Here is a 22,025-nt window from a genome sequence, read left to right as displayed (position 1 = left end):
CTTGGTTAATGTCTTTCATAACCCCTGACCTCCTTTCTCATTCTCAAGCCTTTGCTCCGCTTGTCGGCTAAGCGAGACGAGTAGTGAAGTTGTCATCTTCGCTGCTGAAATGGGTTAACATTTATCTGCAGCCGGCTGGAGCGGGATTCGGCCCGAGGACGCGGAGAAATCACTGACTCACCCATCTCCGTCTGCGTGGAGGAAGTAAGAAGTAGTCCTGTTCTCACTATCTGTACCGTAGATCAGAACAATTACACACACTGATGCTTTTCTTCAACTGCATGTGCACCGGGGTCTCATCTGTAAAGGTGCTATATGTAAGAATTGGCCACCTGTTGAATCCATACTCCCAACAAACTTGGGCAGCATATCACCAACTGCTAACTGTACTTTATTCTGACTGTAGCTGCCATTAGGTTGTCAGCTCAGGTAGCCGTGCAGCTAGCTGGACTACTGGGTGAGTCTTGAGAATGACGTTTTCAGGCTTGGGGCTAGCTGGTTAGCATGCTAACTTCAGTAGAAATCTCTGCCACACAGTACATAGCTGTCTAAACAGTTTTTTCTTCACATTCTGTTGATAATTTTTGTTAATTTCTGAATGTTTTGAAAGTTCTTACATATTGCACCATTAAAAGTGTTGGTTGATGGTCTTGTCAGTCAACATCTGCAGGTGAGGTTAGGTGAACCGTTGCTGAAAGGTCAGAAAGCGCCACACTTGAATATGCAGCCTGTATGCCACCTAGGGGGATTCACTGAACACATGACTCCGATTAAATCTCATTTGACGTCAATTTGAGCTATTTATAACAAAAAAACACTTATTGTGAGTGAAAGAATTTGCACGTTATCTGTCATGATTAAGTTTGACTCCCAAGGCAAGACACATTAAAACTCTCGACATACAGTATAGGATTCAGTCTGTAAGTGTTACTACAAGGATCTTGATCATCCCACCTCTTCTCTGCTGGATTGTATGTCATTTTGTAACAAAACTCTTCAAACAGTGAAGAAACTCATTACTGCTAATGCGTCTCTTTGGCAGACAGTTTAGCTCACAGGCAGGTACTTTATCAACCGGTGCGATGGCTCGATGACAGGCTGCGTGTCAGAACCCACCTCCAACTGAAACATCCATACAGTCAGTCACTTTTCACATTGCTTACAGTAACTGGTATTAAAAAACAGCCCAGAGGTACATCCGACACAAGTTATTTATGATGGAGGTTTTTATACGCGGCTGTCGTTAAACATTCTCATCAAAACTGCATGAATTAGTCACAGGAGGCGAGGCTCAATTTTAACAGATCGGATGCTGCCCCTCAGCAGAGTAATTACACCCGGGTTTTTATGCTTCATTATATTTTATATTGGTTAAGAAATGCCTCTCCTGCTCATGTACAGCTGTTTTAAATGTGAAAGTGGACTTGCATGATGGATTTGGCCTCAGATTAGCAGTGTGATGTACTCATTAACAACACTGTGTGGTGCAGGAGCTGTTTTCTGTTTCCTCTCGGATAAGGAAGTCAAAGTCAAAACATGGCTGAAGGTAATACGGTGGAGGATTATTAAAAAAAATAATCATTCTGCTTTAACTATTAGTGGAAACCATCTCTTTACATTACACCGAGAGGAGTAGGAGTTAAGGGACTGTCACTGTGTGTTGGCTCCATCTAGTGGTGATCAATGGTCAGTACAATAGTGGTCAGTAACTGAGTACATCTACTCAACTGCTATACAAATTTGAGGTACTTGTACTCGAGCATTTCCTTTTATGTAACTTTAAACTTCTACTCGACTTCATCTCAGAAACAAATATTGTAATTTATACTCCACTACATTTATCCAGAGTTGGCAAAAGTACACACACTGTTTACTTGAGTAGAAGTACAGATACTGACACTGATACTGATTAATATTTGTTCAAGTACTGTTCTTAAGAACAATTTTGAGGTACTTTACTTGGGTATTTCCCTTTTCTACTTCTTTATACTTCCTCTTAACTACATTTATTTGACACATTTAGTTACTAGTTACTTTGCAGATTCAGATTACTCAGTGTTTGGAGCCTAATAATTGTGACATGTAACCAATCAGTTAATGTTTTAGGTGGGGCATTGTATGAGAGGGTCCTACATCAGAGCCAAAGAAGCACATTTTTAGATTTAGTTTATTTGATCAGCAATCTGACAGAAAAATCACAGATACCGATAACCGGAAAAATGCTGAATTTTGGCTCCAATAATCGGCCAGGCAAATGAGCGGTGTACCCCTATTTAAACCAGCGCAAGTATGCCAGTGGTTTCTTTGATTAAAACGTAAAAGAAAAGTTGGATAAACATAGAAAGGAAAACAAAGTTTATAAAAAGTTTGGCAGAATATGATACAGAAAATTATAAAACAACAAAATACATACATTAAAGCTCTTATACATCCATAATGTGAATATTGCAGCTAATGTATCTTTTGTTTCATCATCTTCTTTTGCTTTATCACAAACAGTCCCCTGCTTGTTCACAGTTTGTTTAGGAAATTTCCCATTCTAAGACAAAAATGTGTGGAACATTTAAGAAAGAAAGAAAAACCCACTGATGTAACTTTCATTCATCTTCACTTATTTCATCATAAATACACTTCATATCTTTGCACCAATCCCCATGTTTTTCTACACTTTGATAAAATATGCTGACATGATGAACTCCACCACGGAGAAGAGCAACCAAAAACAAAAACAAAAATCAGGTGTACTCTGCAGGGTCTGAAAGAACGGTGTAGTTGCCTGCCTTTGCCTCCGGACTGTAAACCACCGTAGGGATATCTTCCTTCCGATTCAGCCGACACAAGATGGTGATACACAAAGCAACTGACAAGACCTAAAAGAAAGTGAGACAGTTCTTACTTCCTATGTCTCTTGTTATTTGATCCTTTGACAATACAGAGCTGCAATTTCAGAAAGAGACAGAGGGCGGCAGAAAAGACAAAGTGTTGGCGGATCCTTTCTAATAGCCCACACAACTGCGAAGCTGTGAATTAAGTGTAAATGAGAGCTTAAGTGCACAGAATAAAAGGAGCAGATAAGAGCAGTTTAGTAAGATGGCGGGTAGGTGGGAACAATCATGATAGACACATATAGACTGACAGTACATACCCAGAGTAATATGATGGCCGCCATTACGACCAGTACAAAATTTATGATAATCATCATTTGCCCAATCAAGTGTGGAAGGCATGGCTGAAAAAGGAGAGCGGATCAATCAGTGTAATGTTTTATACAGATATACAAACTTGTAAATTCAGATATGAACATCTTAATTATAAAGGTTTTTATTACCTCCTCATAAATCATCGTGGGCCCATACTTGTTCAGGCTGCTTGTTCTCGGAGCTAAAACCTAGAAATCATAGGCATTCATCATTAGGTGCATGACTACCAAACAGGCACTACTTATACCATTCAAAGGGTTTGGTACAGAAATTAAGAAGCGATCACACTCACACATGGATTAGTGGACTCGTCATGGCAAATGCAGTGTATCGAGATGTTGTAGCCCCAATCCTCATAGCCCTGCTCCATTCCACAACACTGCAACTGAGAAGCAAGGTGAAAGGAAGAGAAGAAAATTTAAATACATAGAGGGACTTTTTAACTGCAAAACATATCCTGACCCCACCTCCTGAGTCCTCTTACTAATAATCTGTTTTAAACTTGAACTTAAACACACAGACAAACTCACACCAGGTTACTTACTTCGGTCTGCAATTCCTCAAATTCTTTCAAAAAAGCGTCACTAGCATTTGTCAGTGGCATTTCCCTGTAGTGCATCTTTACTCCTTCAGCCAACTGCACAACAAAACAAAGTGATATTAAAGTAAGATAACTGACGATTCATAAAATGTTAGCGCTTTCTTTTTTTTTAAGAAGCCCATTTGTGATTCGCAAAATGCATTCAGTCCAAATAAAAATGAGCAGCAGCTGTAAATGTCACATATTACATAAGTCAGCTTGAGTGTTTAACCAGCTCACACACGTAGGCTAGTTTAAGCGTCAGCATTTGCTTACGCTAGCTCAAATCAGCCAGCAACAGCAGGCGTTTTAGCTGAAAAAAATCCACGTAGTTTTGTTTATTTCTTGTTAAGCGATGTGTGAATTTCGAGGGCTAAAGCTGCCTCCGTTATTACTGTAAACCATAAATGTGCCATGCGAGAAATGCAGCTTTAGTAGCATGTCTTTAAGCATCACATATTTAGCCATTGAGTGCATATTTTAGACAGGCTTTTCCTTTAAAAACATATTAGCAGTAAACATTAAAAAGTCAGCTTGAGTGCTGAACTAGCTCACACAGTTTTAGCGTTAGCATTTGCTTATGCTAGCTTGTAACAGCTAAACAAACTGCTAGCAGAAGCCGTCATTTTGTGTCGAAAAATCCACATCCACGGCTAGAACCAAGAAGCCTGCTTTTGTTTTCTCTGTGTCTTTAAGCATAATGTATTTAGCCACCATGTTCATATTTAAGGCCATTCTACAGGCTTTTCCTTTAAAACCAATCAGCTGTAAACATTAAAAAGTCAGCTTCAGTGCGTAGCTAGCTCACAGAGTCAGTTTTAGCTACAGCTAAACTAACTCGGCTAGCAACAGGCGTAATTTCAGGTGAAAAAATCCACACCATCAGCTCCAAAAAAAAGCCGCCTGCTTTTGTTTACGTCTTGTTACCGCCTAAACCTGTCTCCTTCATTACTGTAAACCTTAAGTATGTCATGTGAGAATGGAAAACAGGTGTGGCAACCTTAACGGTAAGCAGGGTGGCATTTAGCCAACCTTTTACTCCACCTTTGCCCCTGCCTATAGCGCTCTGAAGTACTGCAAGAAGCTTTCTATAAAATCAATAAAGCCATTTCCTGATGGCTGATCCTGCTAGCTTACATGGTATGTATGAGTTCTTGTGAGTGCAAATATGCCCTAGTTCACAAAGAAATTTCACAAAAGAGCAACACAAATCGAAGTGTACTTTGAAATACCTTTGGTAGCACCACCAGTCCTCCAATTTCATTTGCAATCAAGTACAGACTGCTCAGGATCATTGCAACTGCAAACTGAGACACACGCACAAACATACAGGATACATGCATGAGCAATCAGATTCTGGGAAAAAGACTTTGTTGTTTGGTTATTGCTTCAAGAACTAGAACTACTAAAATGAATAATAACGTGTTTTTCTTTACCCACCACTATTAGCGCCCACTTCTTCTCTTTGCAGGCACCGTACAGGCCAATGCTGGCGACGACAAGAGTTCCGATGGAAAAAACATACATGGCACGTATGCCTGGAAGCATGTTCTCTACCTGCAGAGAGAAATAAGAGAAACATGACAGCACAATGGATGGATGGATGGATGGATGGATGGATATAGATTAGATACTGATTTAAGTGTCTTCATTTACTGTTGATGCATGTGTTACCTCTTCATCGTCGTGGAACTTTCCGTGGCTGAACAGAGTCAGTGCCAACAGCAAGGCACTCATGATCTGCAACAGCACACACACACATACAGCCCAAATTACTCACTGTTAAAAGGGGCATAACCCCCTAACCCTAACCCTAGTCACTGAGGTGATATCTTCTCAAGCTAGCATGCTAACCAGCTAGCCCCTGCCCGTCCTTTCCAGTAATACCTCTTCCGAGCTCCCAGTCGGGACCACTAGTTGCACAGCTAGCTGAGCTAACTAGCTCACGGCAGCTACAGTTCTTAGCAGTTAGCAGTTGCTCTGGTGATATGCTGCCCCCCCATTTTGTTTGTAGCACGTATTCAGGAGGTAGCCAGTTCTTACATTGCACCTTAAGTATGAACATGAGTTAGTATGAAGATTTCATTGGCCAAGACGCACAGGCGACACATTAAAGGATAAAACCAGAGTAAATGAGAAACATAAAAAAAAATGCAAGTACAAAGGCTGCTCAACCAGTGATGAGGTGACATCTGCATTTAGATCTTTGGGAAAGACGTCAGTGAATAGGGTCAGAAATTGTGCATGGTTAACTTAATCACTTGTTGAGAAATTGACGTATTGCTCATTGATTCAGCTGACCTAGCCATGATGACTGTGCTGACCCTCCACGTCAGCTGCTACAGGCTCAATACCTGTGTTAATCTTACTGAGGCATTACAAAGTCTGTTTCTGTTGTAAGAGCTCTGGGAAAAATTGTGAGAGCCTGTTGCTCCCACAGCTTGTGAAGCGTCAAACTGTATAATGAATTAATGAGCAGTAAACAACAGGGAGGTAACCACCAGCCTCCCAGAACAACGGTGACAGTTAGAAAACACCTGGAGGGACACATGAACAGACAAAACCACATGTTGCATAATCCAGTTCCCAACTGCTTGGGCTGCATGGGAACTGACAGTTTTCACCTTGTCAATCTGTGTGTGCGTGTCATCACGGCAAAATGAGGTCCTGAAAACACCCACCTATGCAACTATAGCAGGAACTACCACAGAAGTAGTTTTAAGTGTTTTGCCAGATGTTTGTTTTAGAAAAGAGTTACTTAAGTTTCCTTGGGCAGTTACAGGATTGTACAGAATTTAGAAATATGGCAGAACGTAGTAAAATATTCCTCTAAGACTGAGTCATTGAGAGGGTGCCAATAATATGTTGTGTTTGTGAACATTATGGTTCCTTGATCAACATGCTGCTCAGCATGATGTTGCTCACGAATAGCAACTAGACAGATCAATGACTGTAGTTGTGTTGAGGTATCAGATTATTGACATTTCGAATGAGCAACAAAGTTTTCCTCTTCACATACAACAAGATGAAATTTCCCTGTGCACTGTCAAACATACTCACATTACCACACACACACACACACACACCTAAACACAGGCAACTATGCGCGGGAAAGCACCCATGAGCGTGTGCACACACACACACACACAGTATATTTTGTATTGCTTACTACTTTACCACTTTTCCAACATTTTACACTAAATTGAAGCCTTTATTGGCTGCAGAAGAAGCTGCATGTAACTTGATAAATTGCATCCAGTGATTCCAGGACCCTAGCAAAAACTCAGCCGGATGGACCAGTCCATTCTGCATACTCTCAGCTAAGGGAAAAAGTTGATCTATCAATCACTAAAAGGAATGCGGAACAAAAGTCAAATGGAAACAAACTTTGCAAGAAAATCCTGACTATATGAAGCATATGACTTAATAGTCACTCAGGTTTCCACTCCATCGAAAAGTCAAGCATATCAGATCTGTGTGGAGCGGTGAGGAGACTGTTAACGTCTTCAGTCCAGAAATAAAATGATGCTAAACCTCGCTGCAGTGTTACTTTGATGGCTGTGCATGTTGCACCTCCTCCTCCACTACTCCTCCACTAAATTAAATAATTATTTCAACCCTTGTCCACTGCAAAGCTTTAGAAAAACAGATTACAGCGTAAACGTAAATGTTATACTAATTTTTATTTTTCAGATAAATTTATTGAAAAATTGATAAATTTATAATTTATTGAATATTTGTTGATGTGGGAGAACCGGAGCACCCGGAGGAAACCCACGCAAGCATTGGGAGAACATTCATTGTCCACACGGCCCTGGGACTACTGAGCCACCATGCAACCTACTGAATGTCAATGACATTTGTTTTTTTTCTCAATATTTATTGAAGTTGGAGAAACCGGAGCACCCGGGGTAAACCAAGGGAAGCATTGGGAGAACATCTATTGTCCACATGGCCCTGGGACCACTGAGCCACCATGCAACCCTACTGAATGTCAATGACATTTGTTTTTTTTCTCAATATTTATTGAAGTTGGAGAAACCGGAGCACCCGGGGTAAACCAAGGGAAGCATTGGGAGAACATCTATTGTCCACTTGGCCCTGGGACCACTGAGCCACCATGCTACCCTACTGAATGTCAATGACATTTGTTTTTTTTCTCAATATTTATTGAAGTTGGAGAATCCGGAGCACCCGGGGTAAACCAAGGGAAGCATTAGGAGAACATCTATTGTCCACATGGCCCTGGGACCACTAAGCCATCATGCTACCCTACTGAATGTCAATGACATTTGTTTTTTTTCTCAATATTTATTGAAGTTGGAGAAACCGGAGCACCCGGGGTAAACCAAGGGAAGCATTGGGAGAACATCTATTGTCCACTTGGCCCTGGGACCACTGAGCCACCATGCTACCCTACTGAATGTCAATGACATTTGTTTTTTTTCTCAATATTTATTGAAGTTGGAGAAACCGGAGCACCCGGGGTAAACCAAGGGAAGCATTGGGAGAACATCTATTGTCCACATGGCCCTGGGACCACTGAGCCACCAAGCTGCCCTACTGAATGAGGATAACATTCATTCTCCATGCTGAAAGGGAGAAGGGCACCCAGGGGGGTGTGGACACTGATGCTCGCTTTCAAACTCTGACGCAGACTCTACAGGTGTTCTGAAACAGAATCTGCTTTACTCTCGTCCTGACGTCGTCAACACCAAGTGGTCGAATGGCAGTTGCAAAAGAGTATCAAGTCCATCGCTGAAGTCACAAGGCTGGTCATGTCTGAGCTCCGTGTCAGTTCTAATACAGGTGAGAGGATCACCTGGTTTATCTGAATGACATATGGAGCAAACAGCCATGAGCTGATGGGCCTCACCTGCACATGAGTTAGTGTCTTTTTCATTTACCAGGTGAGTCATCGTAATGAAGGGGTGTTTCAGGGCTTGCTTTGGTGTGATTCTTTTGCTAGGATCCAGATGTAGACATGATTTTAGGAGGCTTATAAATGCCATTGTATCTTCATACCCAAGAGTATGTAAGTCTCTGCTTGGTTGGCATTTATGTACTGCATCCTCCAAATCCGTGTACATGTCGGGAAAATCGCAAGAAAGCTGGGGTTGGAGACCTGTTGCCTCCTCGTATTCCTTTGGTGATTTCAGTCTCCACCCTGGACTGCCGGAGCCCTCCACCCTGCTGAAATACTGCAAACTGTATATTCCAGCACTCAGCAAGTGGTCCTCTGGCTGACCCAGCAGCTGCACCGTGGTTTTCATCAAATCATATAGACACTGTCTATAGGAGAAGGGCTGACCAAAGAACAGACATACCATGACACATCCGACTCCCCACATATCAATAGCTTCAGACAATGGAAGACCCAACATGACCTCTGGAGCCCTGTATCCAAAAGGCTGCACTATTTCCCCAACGTCCAACGCGTTCACTGGACAGGCCAGACCAAAGTCAATCAGCTTCACCCTGTAGGGCTGATCCTTGTGATTGACAAGCATTATGTTGTCAGGTTTCAAGTCTGTGTGAAGCATGCTGATACCCTTCAGGGCATCAAATGCTACTAGAAGCTGGTGAAACACAGGGCGAATCTCATTGAGTCTAAATGGGTTCTTGTACCTCTCAACCATCAAGTCCAAAAGGCTCCTGTCCAGCATCTCAAAGGCCAGGCAAGAGAGGTTGTTGAACCTGAAACTTTCCAGGAACCGTATGATGTTGTTTTTCTCTGGATCAAGAGCCCTGATTTCTTCTAGCATATGCACCTCATTCTGATTGAAATCTTCGTCATTCTCTGTGTGGATCTTAACTGCTACACTTTCGTTCGTTGTTAAATTGAGACACTTGGCAACTTTGCCAAAACATCCCTCTTCAATTAAGTCCATTACCAGGTAACTGGTTGAGTTGCTGAAGAGTATACTATTCTTCTGTACCTGAAATTTCCAGCTCGGCTCAATATTGTCTGCCTCACTGTTATTTATATTGTGAGATCCAGTGACTGAATCTCTAGTGTCAGTGGCTTCATTTCTACCACTGAAAGGCTCAGTAAATGCATCTTCTTCCCAGAGACTGGCAGGAGATGGATCTCTCTGTGTTTTGATGAAAACGTCTCTTTCATAAGCGTCCATGGTGGCTGGTCCTGACTCAATGTTTGCATTGTTACCACCGTAACACCTAGTGCCTGAATGTCGACCAGTGTAACTGTCCATGTCTAAAGATTCATCACTGAAACTCTCAGATAATGAATCGTTTTCACAGACGCTGGCAGAAGATGAATCTCTCTGTAAATCTGCTTTGAAAGCTCTAGGGTCTGACTCCATGTCAGTTTTAGAGTGGGTGAGGGAATCGTCTGCTCCTTCTGGATACTGCATGCAGCAAACAGCCATGAGCTGATGGGCCTCACCTGCATATGAGTTAGTGTCTTTCTCATTTACCAGGTGAGTCATCGTAATGAAGGGGTGTTTCAGGGCTTGCTTTGGTGTGATTCTTTTGCTAGGATCCAGATGTAGACATGATTTTAGGAGGCTTATAAATGCCATTGTATCTTCATACCCAAGAGTATGTAAGTCTCTGCTTGGTTGGCATTTATGTACTGCATCCTCCAAATCCATGTACATGTCGGGAAAATCGCAAGAAAGCTGGGGTTGGAGACCTGTTGCCTCCTCGTATTCCTTTGGTGATTTCAGTCTCCACCCTGGACTGCCGGAGCCCTCCACCCTGCTGAAATACTGCAAACTGTATATTCCAGCACTCAGCAAGTGGTCCTCTGGCTGACCCAGCAGCTGCACCGTGGTTTTCATCAAATCATATAGACACTGTCTATAGGAGAAGGACTGACCAAAGAACAGACATACCATGACACATCCGACTCCCCACATATCAATAGCTTCAGACAATGGAAGACCCAACATGACCTCTGGAGCCCTGTATCCAAAAGGTTGCACTATTTCCCCAACCTCCAACGCGTTCACTGGACAGGCCAGACCAAAGTCAATCAGCTTCACCCTGTAGGGCTGATCCTTGTGATTGACAAGCATTATGTTGTCAGGTTTCAAGTCTGTGTGAAGCATGCCGATACCCTTCAGGGCATCAAATGCTACTAGAAGCTGGTGAAACACAGGGCGAATCTCATTGAGTCTAAATGGGTTCTTGTACCTCTCAACCATCAAGTCCAAAAGGCTCCTGTCCAGCATCTCAAAGGCCAGGCAAGAGAGGTTGTTGAACCTGAAACTTTCCAGGAACCGTATGATGTTGTTTTTCTCTGGATCAAGAGCCCTGATTTCTTCTAGCATATGCACCTCATTCTGATTGAAATCTTCGTCATTCTCTGTGTGGATCTTAACTGCTACACTTTCGTTCGTTGTTAAATTGAGACACTTTGCAACTTTGCCAAAACATCCCTCTCCAATTAAGTTCATTACCAGGTAACTGGTTGAGTTGCTGTAGAGTATACTATTCTTCTGTACCTGAAATGTCCAGCTCGGCTCAATATTGTCTGCCTCACTGTTATTTATATTGTGAGATCCAGTGACTGAATCTCTAGTGTCAGTGGCTTCATTTCTACCACTGAAAGACTCAGTAAATGCATCTTCTTCCCGGAGACTGGCAGGAGATGGATCACTCTGTGTTTTGATGAAAACGTCTCTTTCATAGGCATCCATGGTGGCTGGTCCTGACTCAATGTTTGCATTGTTACGACTGGAACACCTAGTGCCTAAATGTCGACGAATGTAACTGTCAGTTTCTGAAGATAAATCTCTTAAACTCTCAAGGTTTGCCTTGTTACCACCGTAACACCTAGTGCCTAAATGTCGACGAATGCAACTGTCCATTTCTGAAGAAAAATCTCTTAAACTCTCAAGGTTTGCCTTGTTACCACCGTAACACTTAGTGCCTGAATGTCGACCAGTGTGACTCTCAATGTCTGCATTGTTACCACCGGAACACCTAGTGCCTGAATATCGACCAGTGTAACTGTCCATGTCTGAAGATTCATCACTGAAACTCTCAATGTCTGCATCGTTACCACCGGAACACCTAGTGCCTGAATGTCGACCAGTGTAACTGTCCATGTCTGAGTATTCATCACTGAAACTCTCAATGTCAGCGTCATCATCACTGAAACTCTCAGATAATGAATCGTTTTCTGACTCCATTCCAGTTTTAGAGTGGGTGAGGGAATCGCCTGCTCCTTCTGGATACTGCATGCAGCAAACAGCCATGAGCTGATGGGCCTCACCTGCATATGAGTTAGTGTCTTTCTCATTTACCAGGTGATTCATCGTAAAGAAGGGATGTTTTAGGGCTTGCTTGGGTGTGATTCTCTTGCTAGGATCCAGATGTAGACACGATTTTAGGAAGCTTGAAAAAGCCATCAAATCTTCGTACTCAAGAGCATCTCTTTTCTTTGAGTTTCCCTGTACTGCATCTTCCAAATTCTTGCCGGAAAACCTCTGTGCTACATTAAGGCCAACACCTCCTGCCATCAGGTATTCCGCTGGTGTTTTCAGTCTCCACCCTGGACTGCCGGAGCTCTCCTCCTTGCTGAAATATTTCAAGCTGTTTATTCCAGCATTCAGTGAGTGGTCCTCTGGCTGACCAAGCAGCTGCACCATAATTTCCATCCGATAGTATTCACAGTTTCCAGGGAAGAGGTTCATACCGAAATACAGAAATGCCATGATACATCCGACTCCCCACATATCAACAGCTTCAGACAATGGGAGGCCCAAAATGACCTCTGGAGCCCTGTATGAATTCGCTTGCATTAGCATCCCAACCTTCAGTCGGCTCACTGGACGGGCCAGACCAAAGTCAATCAGCTTCACCTTGTAGGGCTGATCCTTGTGATTGACAAGCATTACGTTGTCAGGTTTCAAGTCTGTGTGAAGCATGCCCATATCCTTCAGGGCATCAAATGCTACTAGAAGCTGGTAAATCACAGGGCGAATTTCGTTGAGACTCAACGGTGTAAGCTTTCTCTCCTTCATCAGGTCAAAAAGGCTCTTGTCCAGCATCTCGAAGGCCAGGCAAGAGAGACCGTTGAACCTGAAACTTTCCATGAATCTCACAATGTTGTTTTTCTCTGGATCAAGAGCTTTGATTGCTTCGAGCATTTCCACCTCCCTTTGATTGATGTTTTCAGAGTCGTGCAAGTGGACCTTTACTGCTTCTGTATTGCAAGTTGTTAAATTGAGACAATTTAGAACTTGGCCAAAAGATCCCTCTCCATTACAGCCCATTATCAGGTATCTGGTTGAGCTGCTGACAAGGATGTCATTCTCCGGAAATCCATCTTCACTTGTGTCTGATGATGAAGACATTTTTCAGTCAAATGTTTCCAGATACTGCAATTACAAGAAATACTTATCTGAATACGTTTCAGAAAAAACTTGTGTCCTCAATGTGATCGTGACCCGAATGTTACTGACTGAATTTAGATGCAGTCTTCTGATATATATATATATATATGTAATTCCCTTTCATCTTGAAGATGAAAGCAATCTTGAAGATGAAAGCAATTTTGAAGGTGAAAGCCATTCTGGAAGTTGATGTTCCAGAATGTCTGCCATCTTGAAAAGGACAGACATTCTGGAACTTTATGAAATCAGGCATACGTCACGTTGTGATGTCACCAGCGATGTCAACTGTGATGCCATACTGACAACTGACTAACTTCAGAAAAAATGTAGTTCATATTATGTGGAACTCTCATGTAATACTGACTACAGTAAAAGTAGAACTACTGTTTCAACTTCTTTACTCAAGTAATATTGAGTAAGTACAGAAGCAAAGAGAGTTTCTGTTGTATGTGACAACGCGGCTAATATGGCACTCTGTGTGGAAACACTAAAGGAATCACTTGAATGGCCAGAGATGCAGGGCGTCAGGTGCGCCGGGCATACTTTGCAGCTCTGTATTAACGCTGCACTCAAACAAGAGCCAATTTGTCGTGCTGTGGCTGCATCACGTCATGTGGTGGGACATTTCAAAAAGGGCCACAAAGCAAAAACTGGGCTAAAACAGAAGCAGGAGCAGCAAAATGTCCCTCAGCATGAACTAATCCAGGATGTGTCTACACGTTGGAACTCAACATTTTCAATGTTAGAGCGACTGGTGGAGCAACGCTGGCCCATCACCGCAGTTCTGTCTGACCCAAACTTTACGAAGAAGAGCGAGAGCAAACCGACAAAGAGAAGGAGATTGCTATGCTGTTGTGCGGAGATGAGGAAGATCTTGTTTCTACAGAATCAGGTGGGAGAAGCACAGAAGAAATAAAAAACTATCTTCAGGACAGAACCAAAATTGACTCTGGACCATTGGGGTGGTGGAAAAAAAACCAAGACAGATACCCGAGCCCGGCCCGAGTTGCAAAGCGACTGCTCTGTATCCCTGCAACATCCACGCCTTCTGAACGCATTTTCTTCAAGGCAGGATTTATTGTCAATAAAACAAGAAGCTGTCTCCTTCCAAAGAACGTGGATATGCTGGTGTTTCTCGCGCACAACACAAAAAAGTGTGGATAGTTTGTGGACAGTGGACACTGATTGTACTCTCTGTGAGTGAGTAGCCATTTGTTTATTTCATTGTTTTTACATTATTTCGTTTTGGACATTAATAACATTTTATAATTTTGCCCATTTATTTGAAATACTTGTGGATTTGGGCATTTGATTTAATTATTTTGTATTTGCTCTGAGCGACCCTACCTTGTTGTTGTTATGCACTTTATTTTGTTTTGGTTTAAAATTTGGCTAAATAACATGTTGTACTTTTATGGTTCCCTTTTTATTTGTGCACATTTATTTCTAGTATTATTTATTGGATTTGGGCACTTTATTATTATTATTATTTTTTTAGCCTAATGCGCAATTGCGCTGTGCCCACTGTTTGTATTTGTTTTGAACCTAGGCTTTATTTTTCAGTTATGCACTTTATTTCGTTTCTGCTCTCGTCTTGATCTGGTTTGTTTAATAAATATTCTTTTTTTATTAAAGTGGATGTGCCTTTTGTGTTTAAGAGTAAAAGCTTTAAGTTAATAGTCTATTCGTGTCTCAGCCGCGAAGCTGAGCTCCTATGCTCCGCCTCGCTCTGTGCGAGGACACGCACAGAGCGGCTGAAATGATAGTGTCTGTCAGTTATTATAACATATGACAAAAACAATTGTCTAAATTATTTTGCATATTCCTCAACAGTCCTTGTGCAGATATCACTAGTTGACATAGTACTATTTTCGGAAATAGGCTATGATATTGCGCAGGTGCACGTGAAGCAACACTGTCAGAGCAGACTCGAGTGTGTCATTTCAGTGCAAAATAATTAGGTCAAAAATGATTTAATATACTGCAAATAGCCTACTAGTTTTTTTATGTTTATTTATAATTCATTAAGGCGGACAAGGCTACCAAGTACTGCGCAGCTAATTAATCTAACGCCCCTCCCCCCAGTCGATTTTTAGTCGACATTTCAGGACTTCAGCCGACCAAGATTTTCTTTGGTTGATTACAGCCCTAATTTTCTGTGCTAAGCTAACTGAACCTTTGTCACTACACACCTTTTCTCCTGATTCGAGTCTCCCTCACTCAAAAAAATGAATGAGGTGGGCTATGCACACAATGTTAATTTTTTTATTTTCAGTTAACACAAAAAAATTGGAAAAATGGAAAATTGCTAAAATAATACCAATTCCAAAAAACAAAAAGTTGCAGTTTTCTGAGTCAAATATTCGATCTATCAGTTTATTGCCAATTTTGAGTAAAATCATGGAAAAAATTGTGTATGAACAAATTCAGTCATATTTTTCTAATAATAGCTTATTTACAGATTTTCAGCATGCTTATAGGGAAAAATACTCCACATCAACAGCTATGACACAAATGTTAGATGACTGGTGTAATGAAATCACGCAAAAGAAAATGATAGGAACTGTCTTCCTGGATTTTTCTGCAGCGTTCAATATTCTGGATCATAAATTATTATTGGCAAAACGAAACATTATGGGTTTTCATCATCAGCTTTGGTAATTATTAAAAGTTATTTGAGTGAAAGATGGCAAATGGTTTATTTTAATGGAACTGAGTCAGACTTAAAACAAGTTAAACATGGAGTACCTTAAGGAAGTTGCCTTGGACCTCTTTTGTACTCAGTTTTTACCAATGATTTTCCCTTGGCATTAAAAACAGCTTGCATGACAATGTATGCCGATGATACAACAATTTATTTAGCTGAAGGAACTATTGATGAATTAAATAGAAATCTAAGTGAAGAAATGAAATTGGTTTGTTAGTGGGTTAGCTGCAATGGACTAATTTTGAATGTGTCAAAGACAACTACTATGGTTATTGGATCAAACTATTCATTGCGTTCAAACCCAGAGCTTAATGTTATGATCAATAATCAATTAATCAAACAAGCGAAAGAGGTAAAATTATTAGGAATTATCATAAATCATACACTATCATGGGACATGCATATTAGGAGGATAATAACTAAAATTGGAAACATTCTCTCAATGATTAGGAGATGCTCTAAATATCTAATATTCTAAATACAAATACAAATATCTAATACAAATTACTAAACAAGTCATTCAAGCACTGGTTTTGTCACATATGGATTATTGTACAGTTGTTTGGTCCAATACCTCACTAGCCAACATCAGAAAACTGCAACTTATACAAAACAAAGCAGCACGTGTTGCACTTACTTGTGAAATAAGGTCGAATATTTGTCAAATGCATGCCAGTCTCTGTTGGCTGGATGTTCAGCACAGATTGTCATATTTGTTGATGGTATTTCTTAGAAATATTATAACAACTAAAATGACAGATATTTTTTATAGAAAATTATCTTTTACTTCAGACATACATAATTACTCAACTCGACATGCTGCTGGAGGTTATTTTAGTTTACCCAGGGCACTTTCTCAATGTACAGTATTATATAGAGCTATGAAGGAGTGGAATGCCCTCCGAATTATGTTATACAACAAAGAAATATGGTTAGTTTTAAAATGAAACTAAGAGATTATTATTTGGATCGTGATTTTGACCATTAGTATAAATCTGTAAATTGGGTCTTGGCATCCTTGTGTGACAGGATACATAGTAAATGTTGTGTAGTGATTCAATGTAGGAGCTGGTAATGTCTGTTAGGTGTTTGTCTTGGATGTTTTGTGTGTATGTGTATGTATTAAGTATGTGTTTTCTGTATGTATTTTTGTTTTTATGTATTAAGTATGTGTTGTTTGTTGATGGTTTGTATTTGTCACTTATGTAAATGAATGACCCCAGGAAGAATAGCTGCTGCCTCGTAAAGCTAATGGGGATCATAATAAACTAAACTAAACTAAACAAAATACATGTCTTTGATAAGTTAAAATATTTTTCCAATTTAAGTCCATGTAATTGTGTCTCTTGTTATCTCTATTATTGATTTTACTTTTTGAGTTTGGATAAAATTTATTTCACCTACACCTGTTTTTGAAGCATTTGCATTTGCATATTGAGCATGACCATATTTTGTGTTTGTGGTACATCTTCTATATTTGTGATGTGCTTGTGTAGTTTGAGCAGGTGGATCTTGCGCAATATTAGCTAATGTAAGGCATGAACCAGGTCAGTTTGTTTTTTCTCCCCCCAAGCCCAAACTGTAAACATATGTTAAAGCTGTGAAAACATACCACAGTCTGTAAAAATCAATCTATAACGTTATATTCAGTCTATGAACATTCTCTCACTGCAGGCGATAGCAGCACTATTCCCAGACAAACACACCTGAGTCTGTTCTGGTAACCCCTGACCACAAAGAAAGCTGTTTTTAAAATGACATGTCTGCAATTGACTTAAAAAAGGCTGCTTCACATCTAGGTCATCTTTTATTGGGCCATTACAATACGTTTGCAGTGTTAACCAACTTGACCGAACAGGTATTAGCCTAAATTAGTGTGAGCTATTTGGTAACATAGAGGAAAAAACGACTGCTGCATCCCCAGAGCTGTGCTATGCTAAGTTTTGAGATTTACTTTTTACCCAGTCAAAATTTTCCGAAATGAAATCACACACTCTTCCCTTTAGGCGATTAAGAGGCTGCTCTTTTCAACCTTATATTCATTTTTGAGTTCATGACTGGCTATAACATTATATGCAGGTATATTAATTGTAAACTAACCTTTTGATTTTTGTGTCACATTCTCTTAGCGGTGCAACACACATTTCTTTGTACAGTACTCAGCTAAATGGGCTTATTTTTCAAGTTTTTTCCAAGTGTGACGGACAGTCAATGCCTTAATGAGAAGCTATGTATTGTGGTCCTACAATGTTGTGCTGTCAGTGAAGATTAGAAATACATATTGTTACATTTCAACATTGGTATGGATGTATTTTTAATTACACCTACAGAAGTCAAGTGCCTACATAAAAGTGACCACAACAATAAAGAGCCACTGTACATTTAGCCTGCAAGTGTTGTTTCTCACATTGCTGAATTGCATTTGTGGTTAATTTATGATTTACAGTTCAAAAGAATGTGCTTAGTGGCACTTCTATGATATACTGTATTGAACTTACTGTGATATTGTATTATGCTTGCTCTATATGGATGGAGTCAATGAATCTTTAGCCCAAAAGACACTGGGAAATGAGATTATTTCAAAACGGAAGGAACCATCCATATATCTGTGGTCAATTTAAAAGTTTACTTTATTACTTTATACTTGAAATATGAAGTGCCCCAGCCCAGTACAGCTCAGTACAACTTAAAAAACAATGTGATTGGCTGCAATGCATAGAAGTCATGATAAGGAATGAGGCAGGTTAAAGGAAATATATCTGTTGTATCTGGTGAGGACACTGTAATAAGTGCACCAATAATTATTCTATGAACATCATTAAAAATGTATTTTGGTCAATTTTCTATCTCTTTCTGTAACTATCATGTTGTAATATTTCAGGTCCTGGATGATAGTTTATTGCTGATACGCATAACAGGTATCTGTCATGAAACTTTACAAGTGTGTAGTTGAGATCAAAATGTGGGCCAAGTCCGAGGCGATGAAGGGGGCAGGAAGTAGGGACTGTGGACAGATTTTGCCACCGCCATAGTGTCACAACTACGTCAGACCTTACAGCTGTTTAGTTGAGATTAAAGTGCAGGAGTTTGAAAATGGGTGTGGTCCCATACATGAGTACTGGTTACTCATGTAGTAATGTAGTAATCACTACTGAGTAGCCATGGGTCGGAATGTCAACATGTTGATGGTGGTGTTATCCCAATGGTCTCAAGTTAAATCCATGTGCACGTTAAGATTTTGTTTACATTCCTTGTTCTGGTTTAGTTTTTTCTTTTGGTTTTGGTTTTAAAGAGGCACTGTATAGTTTTGGAAAGCAATTCAGAAACTCGGAGAAGTAATATTTACAATTCAATAATGTAATATTTAATAAGTTAATCAATGAAGACTTTTCTCTTCTGATTAAAATGTCATCCTTAAAACGACATAGTGCTCCTTTAAAGATGAAGTTGATATATGATCAGAAAATATCTTTGTGGTGCTACAAAAACAGCGAAAACTAAACGATTTATCAATTCATTATTCAGTCAATCAGTAAAGATTCCTCAGCAAATACTGTGACAATCGATTCATCTTTGAAGTCATTCTTCAAGAGAAATGAATAAGAAAGAGATAAGGTAAGATAGAACCGATTGATTGATTTATCCTGAGGGTAATTGTTGCGCAACAGCTGCAGCCTACAATAAATAAATACAAAGATAAATAAACAGGTTAAGAATAAGGGTCATAAAAATATGCACAGTTAAAACATGTCAAAACAAATGCACCACATATTTCTAGCTTCCCAATTTTGAGGATTTCCTTCTTTCCTTTTTCATATATGATAGTAAACTCAATATCTTTGGGTTTTACACTGTTGTACAAACAAATGAACCAATTGGATTTGGGGGCGATATTTAACTATTTTCATTATTATTATTATTACTTTTACATTTAACCTGTACCAAACAATGTGTCACCTACATAGGCTTATATTCAGCCGATGAATTAATAATGAAAATAATAGATAACTGCAGAGTTTCTTTGCAACTGGGTGAAAACATCCTAGTTGCGACATAATATCGCGTAATAGGCATAATAGTGTGAGTTACCAACAAGCAGTCATACACACATAGTCCGAGTCACTGTTATACCACACGATCAAATGTTACTTTACTAATGAAACTGTATTAATTATAACACCTTTCCTTGTCCTGCAGCAGTTTGTTTTTCTACACCACCGTGCGTCGTGCGTTTTTCCAAAATGTCTTTTCCACGAATACGAAAAACAACTTACCGCGATCAAACTTGTCACGATGATGTAACTCCGCTTCAAACATACATTCACTTTCCCCATTTTGTTTGTGGCGACCGATATGTGCAGCACAGTTCAGAGGTTTCCAACAGAACAAACCGACATGCCACGGGGAGAGACAGCCCGGAGATTGACAGAGAGAAAACGCACTCCTTGCTGCGCACTGTAGCCTGGTGTTTATGAGTGTCCGTAGAGTTAAGAGGGGGGCTTCCCCCATGTTGTGAAGGCCCTCCCTCCCCATCTGGAAAGGAGGGCTGGGTATGTGTGTGGGTGGGTGGAGTTGGAGAGGCAGGGGTGAATGGTTTTTGTACAATCTGCTCAGAAATAGTTGAGCTTTATTTAACTTTTTTGTGTGTGTCTTAGGGGCACCTTATGGCCCTTGTCTGCAGATTAAAGGTTTTAAAGTAAAAAAAAAAACAAAAAGCAAAAAGCAGAAATCAGTTAAAATCCTTACAGTTCAGGTTGCAAAACTATCTTTCTCCACAATCGCTTAACTGGGAGGGCCAGATTGTTGAGTCTCATTCCCAGGTCGATGAATACTAACGCTTGCATTAAGGAATGTAAAGGACTGAGTTGTTCCAAAGAAACTGTCGTGCCAAGTTCTGTTATGTTTGAACCATTAGACAGTCATGTTATGTTCAAATATTCTACTGCTGTATACTGTTGGTGAAATAGTTTAGATATGTGGTATTTTCTGATATTTTCCCTCATCTCAAAGTTTATGTTATTTTTATTTTTTTTATGGGTTTTGGGTTAAATGCCTGAAAGTCTGTGGTTATCACAGGTTGAAGATATTAAGATGTACACGTTTTGCTCTTCAGCATAAAATACGTCATCATTCATCAACTCATCAATCAACCTTTATTTGTATAGCGCCAATTCACAACAAAAGTCATCTCATGACACTTTCCAAATTGAGCAGGTCTAGACCATACTCCTTGATTGATTTATTTACAGAGACCCAACACTTCCGCCATGAGCAAGCACTTGGCGACAATGTCGGAAAAAAACAGCCTTTTAACAGGCAGAAACCTCTGAGCAGAACCTGACTCAATGGTGGGCAGCCATCTGTCTGGACCGGTTGGGTTGAGTGACAGAGAGAGAGAGAGAGAGAGACCCACAATTTGATTATAAAGCGCTTACAAAAGTTGTCACACACATTAAACATCATCACCCTGATCACAGAGACTCATCTATTCGCTAGTCCGTCTTAACAGGCCGACTTTAGTTACAAAATATTCTAACTTTAACTTAACAACTTGTAGATTGATCAATTTACATAAAACATCTAAAGTAATTGTGTAGTAAGATCCTTAGTGGTGGTGACATTTAAGCCATGCGACCACAATGTTGTCTGTTTATAGCCGAACAGGAATGATCACAAAAGTGGTCATCTATGAAGATTAGCTTGCTGAACAAAGTGCAAGTATCATCAAGTTGTGTTTACAACAGAGCTTATTTTTGGCAATAATCCAAGATCCAATTGAAAAATCCCATGGGGTTTTTGTCGAGGGAACCAGAATGTTGAGGAATCTGTCTGGCAGCAACAGATAACGTGGGCCCATGTGCACATATGCAATAAATGTGTTCTTGAAGGGCTGTTAGTGTGCTGATTTAACTAATTTCAGCTCTTAAAAGGAACTGAGAGAAAGTACAAAACCTGAAGGCGGGGCATCCCTTTTTTTATTTGTGTGTGTGGAACTGAACTTGCCTTCTGTTCAATCCCCATAAAGCACTTTTTGTCTGCTGTTGTCTTGGACGAACAAAGGAACTAGTGAGTGGCTGCATCCCATGACCTTTTCTGAGAGTTCCACACATGCATACGAAAGATGCTCACACTATCTATCTATCTATCTATCTATCTATCTATCTATCTAT

At 40.2% G+C, this 22,025-nt stretch overlaps 1 protein-coding gene across 1 annotated transcript; it reads right to left on the bottom strand.

The window, feature by feature from the left end:
- Positions 1-2,340: 2,340 nt before the first annotated feature.
- Positions 2,341-20,325, bottom strand: LOC311252728 (tetraspanin-8-like). The gene is made up of 9 exons (XM_084346210.1): positions 20,130-20,325; positions 5,455-5,520; positions 5,221-5,337; positions 5,013-5,087; positions 3,745-3,837; positions 3,493-3,585; positions 3,329-3,388; positions 3,146-3,229; positions 2,341-2,870 (listed from the first exon to the last, which is right to left on the bottom strand). Exons 1-9 carry the CDS (start codon positions 20,187-20,189, stop codon positions 2,736-2,738), a joined length of 783 nt encoding a protein of 260 aa, XP_084202336.1. The 5' UTR covers positions 20,190-20,325; the 3' UTR covers positions 2,341-2,735.
- Positions 20,326-22,025: the final 1,700 nt, after the last annotated feature.

The sequence above is a fragment of the Pagrus pagrus genome, assembly GCF_965226575.1.
Source record: "Pagrus pagrus genome assembly, chromosome: 23".
Lineage (NCBI taxonomy): Eukaryota > Metazoa > Chordata > Actinopteri > Spariformes > Sparidae > Pagrus > Pagrus pagrus.
This window is presented reverse-complemented; position numbering and strand designations above follow the sequence as displayed.

Coding starts and splice junctions, on each gene's coding strand:
- LOC311252728 (XM_084346210.1), bottom strand. CDS start 20,189: ATGGGGAAAGTGAATGTATGTTTGAAGCGGAGTTACATCATCGTGACA. Junction 5,338..5,454: donor AGTTCCACGACGATGAAGAG/GTAACACATGCA, acceptor TTCTCTCTGCAG/GTAGAGAACATGCTTCCAGG. Junction 3,838..5,012: donor GACTGGTGGTGCTACCAAAG/GTATTTCAAAGT, acceptor TTTGTTGTGCAG/TTGGCTGAAGGAGTAAAGAT.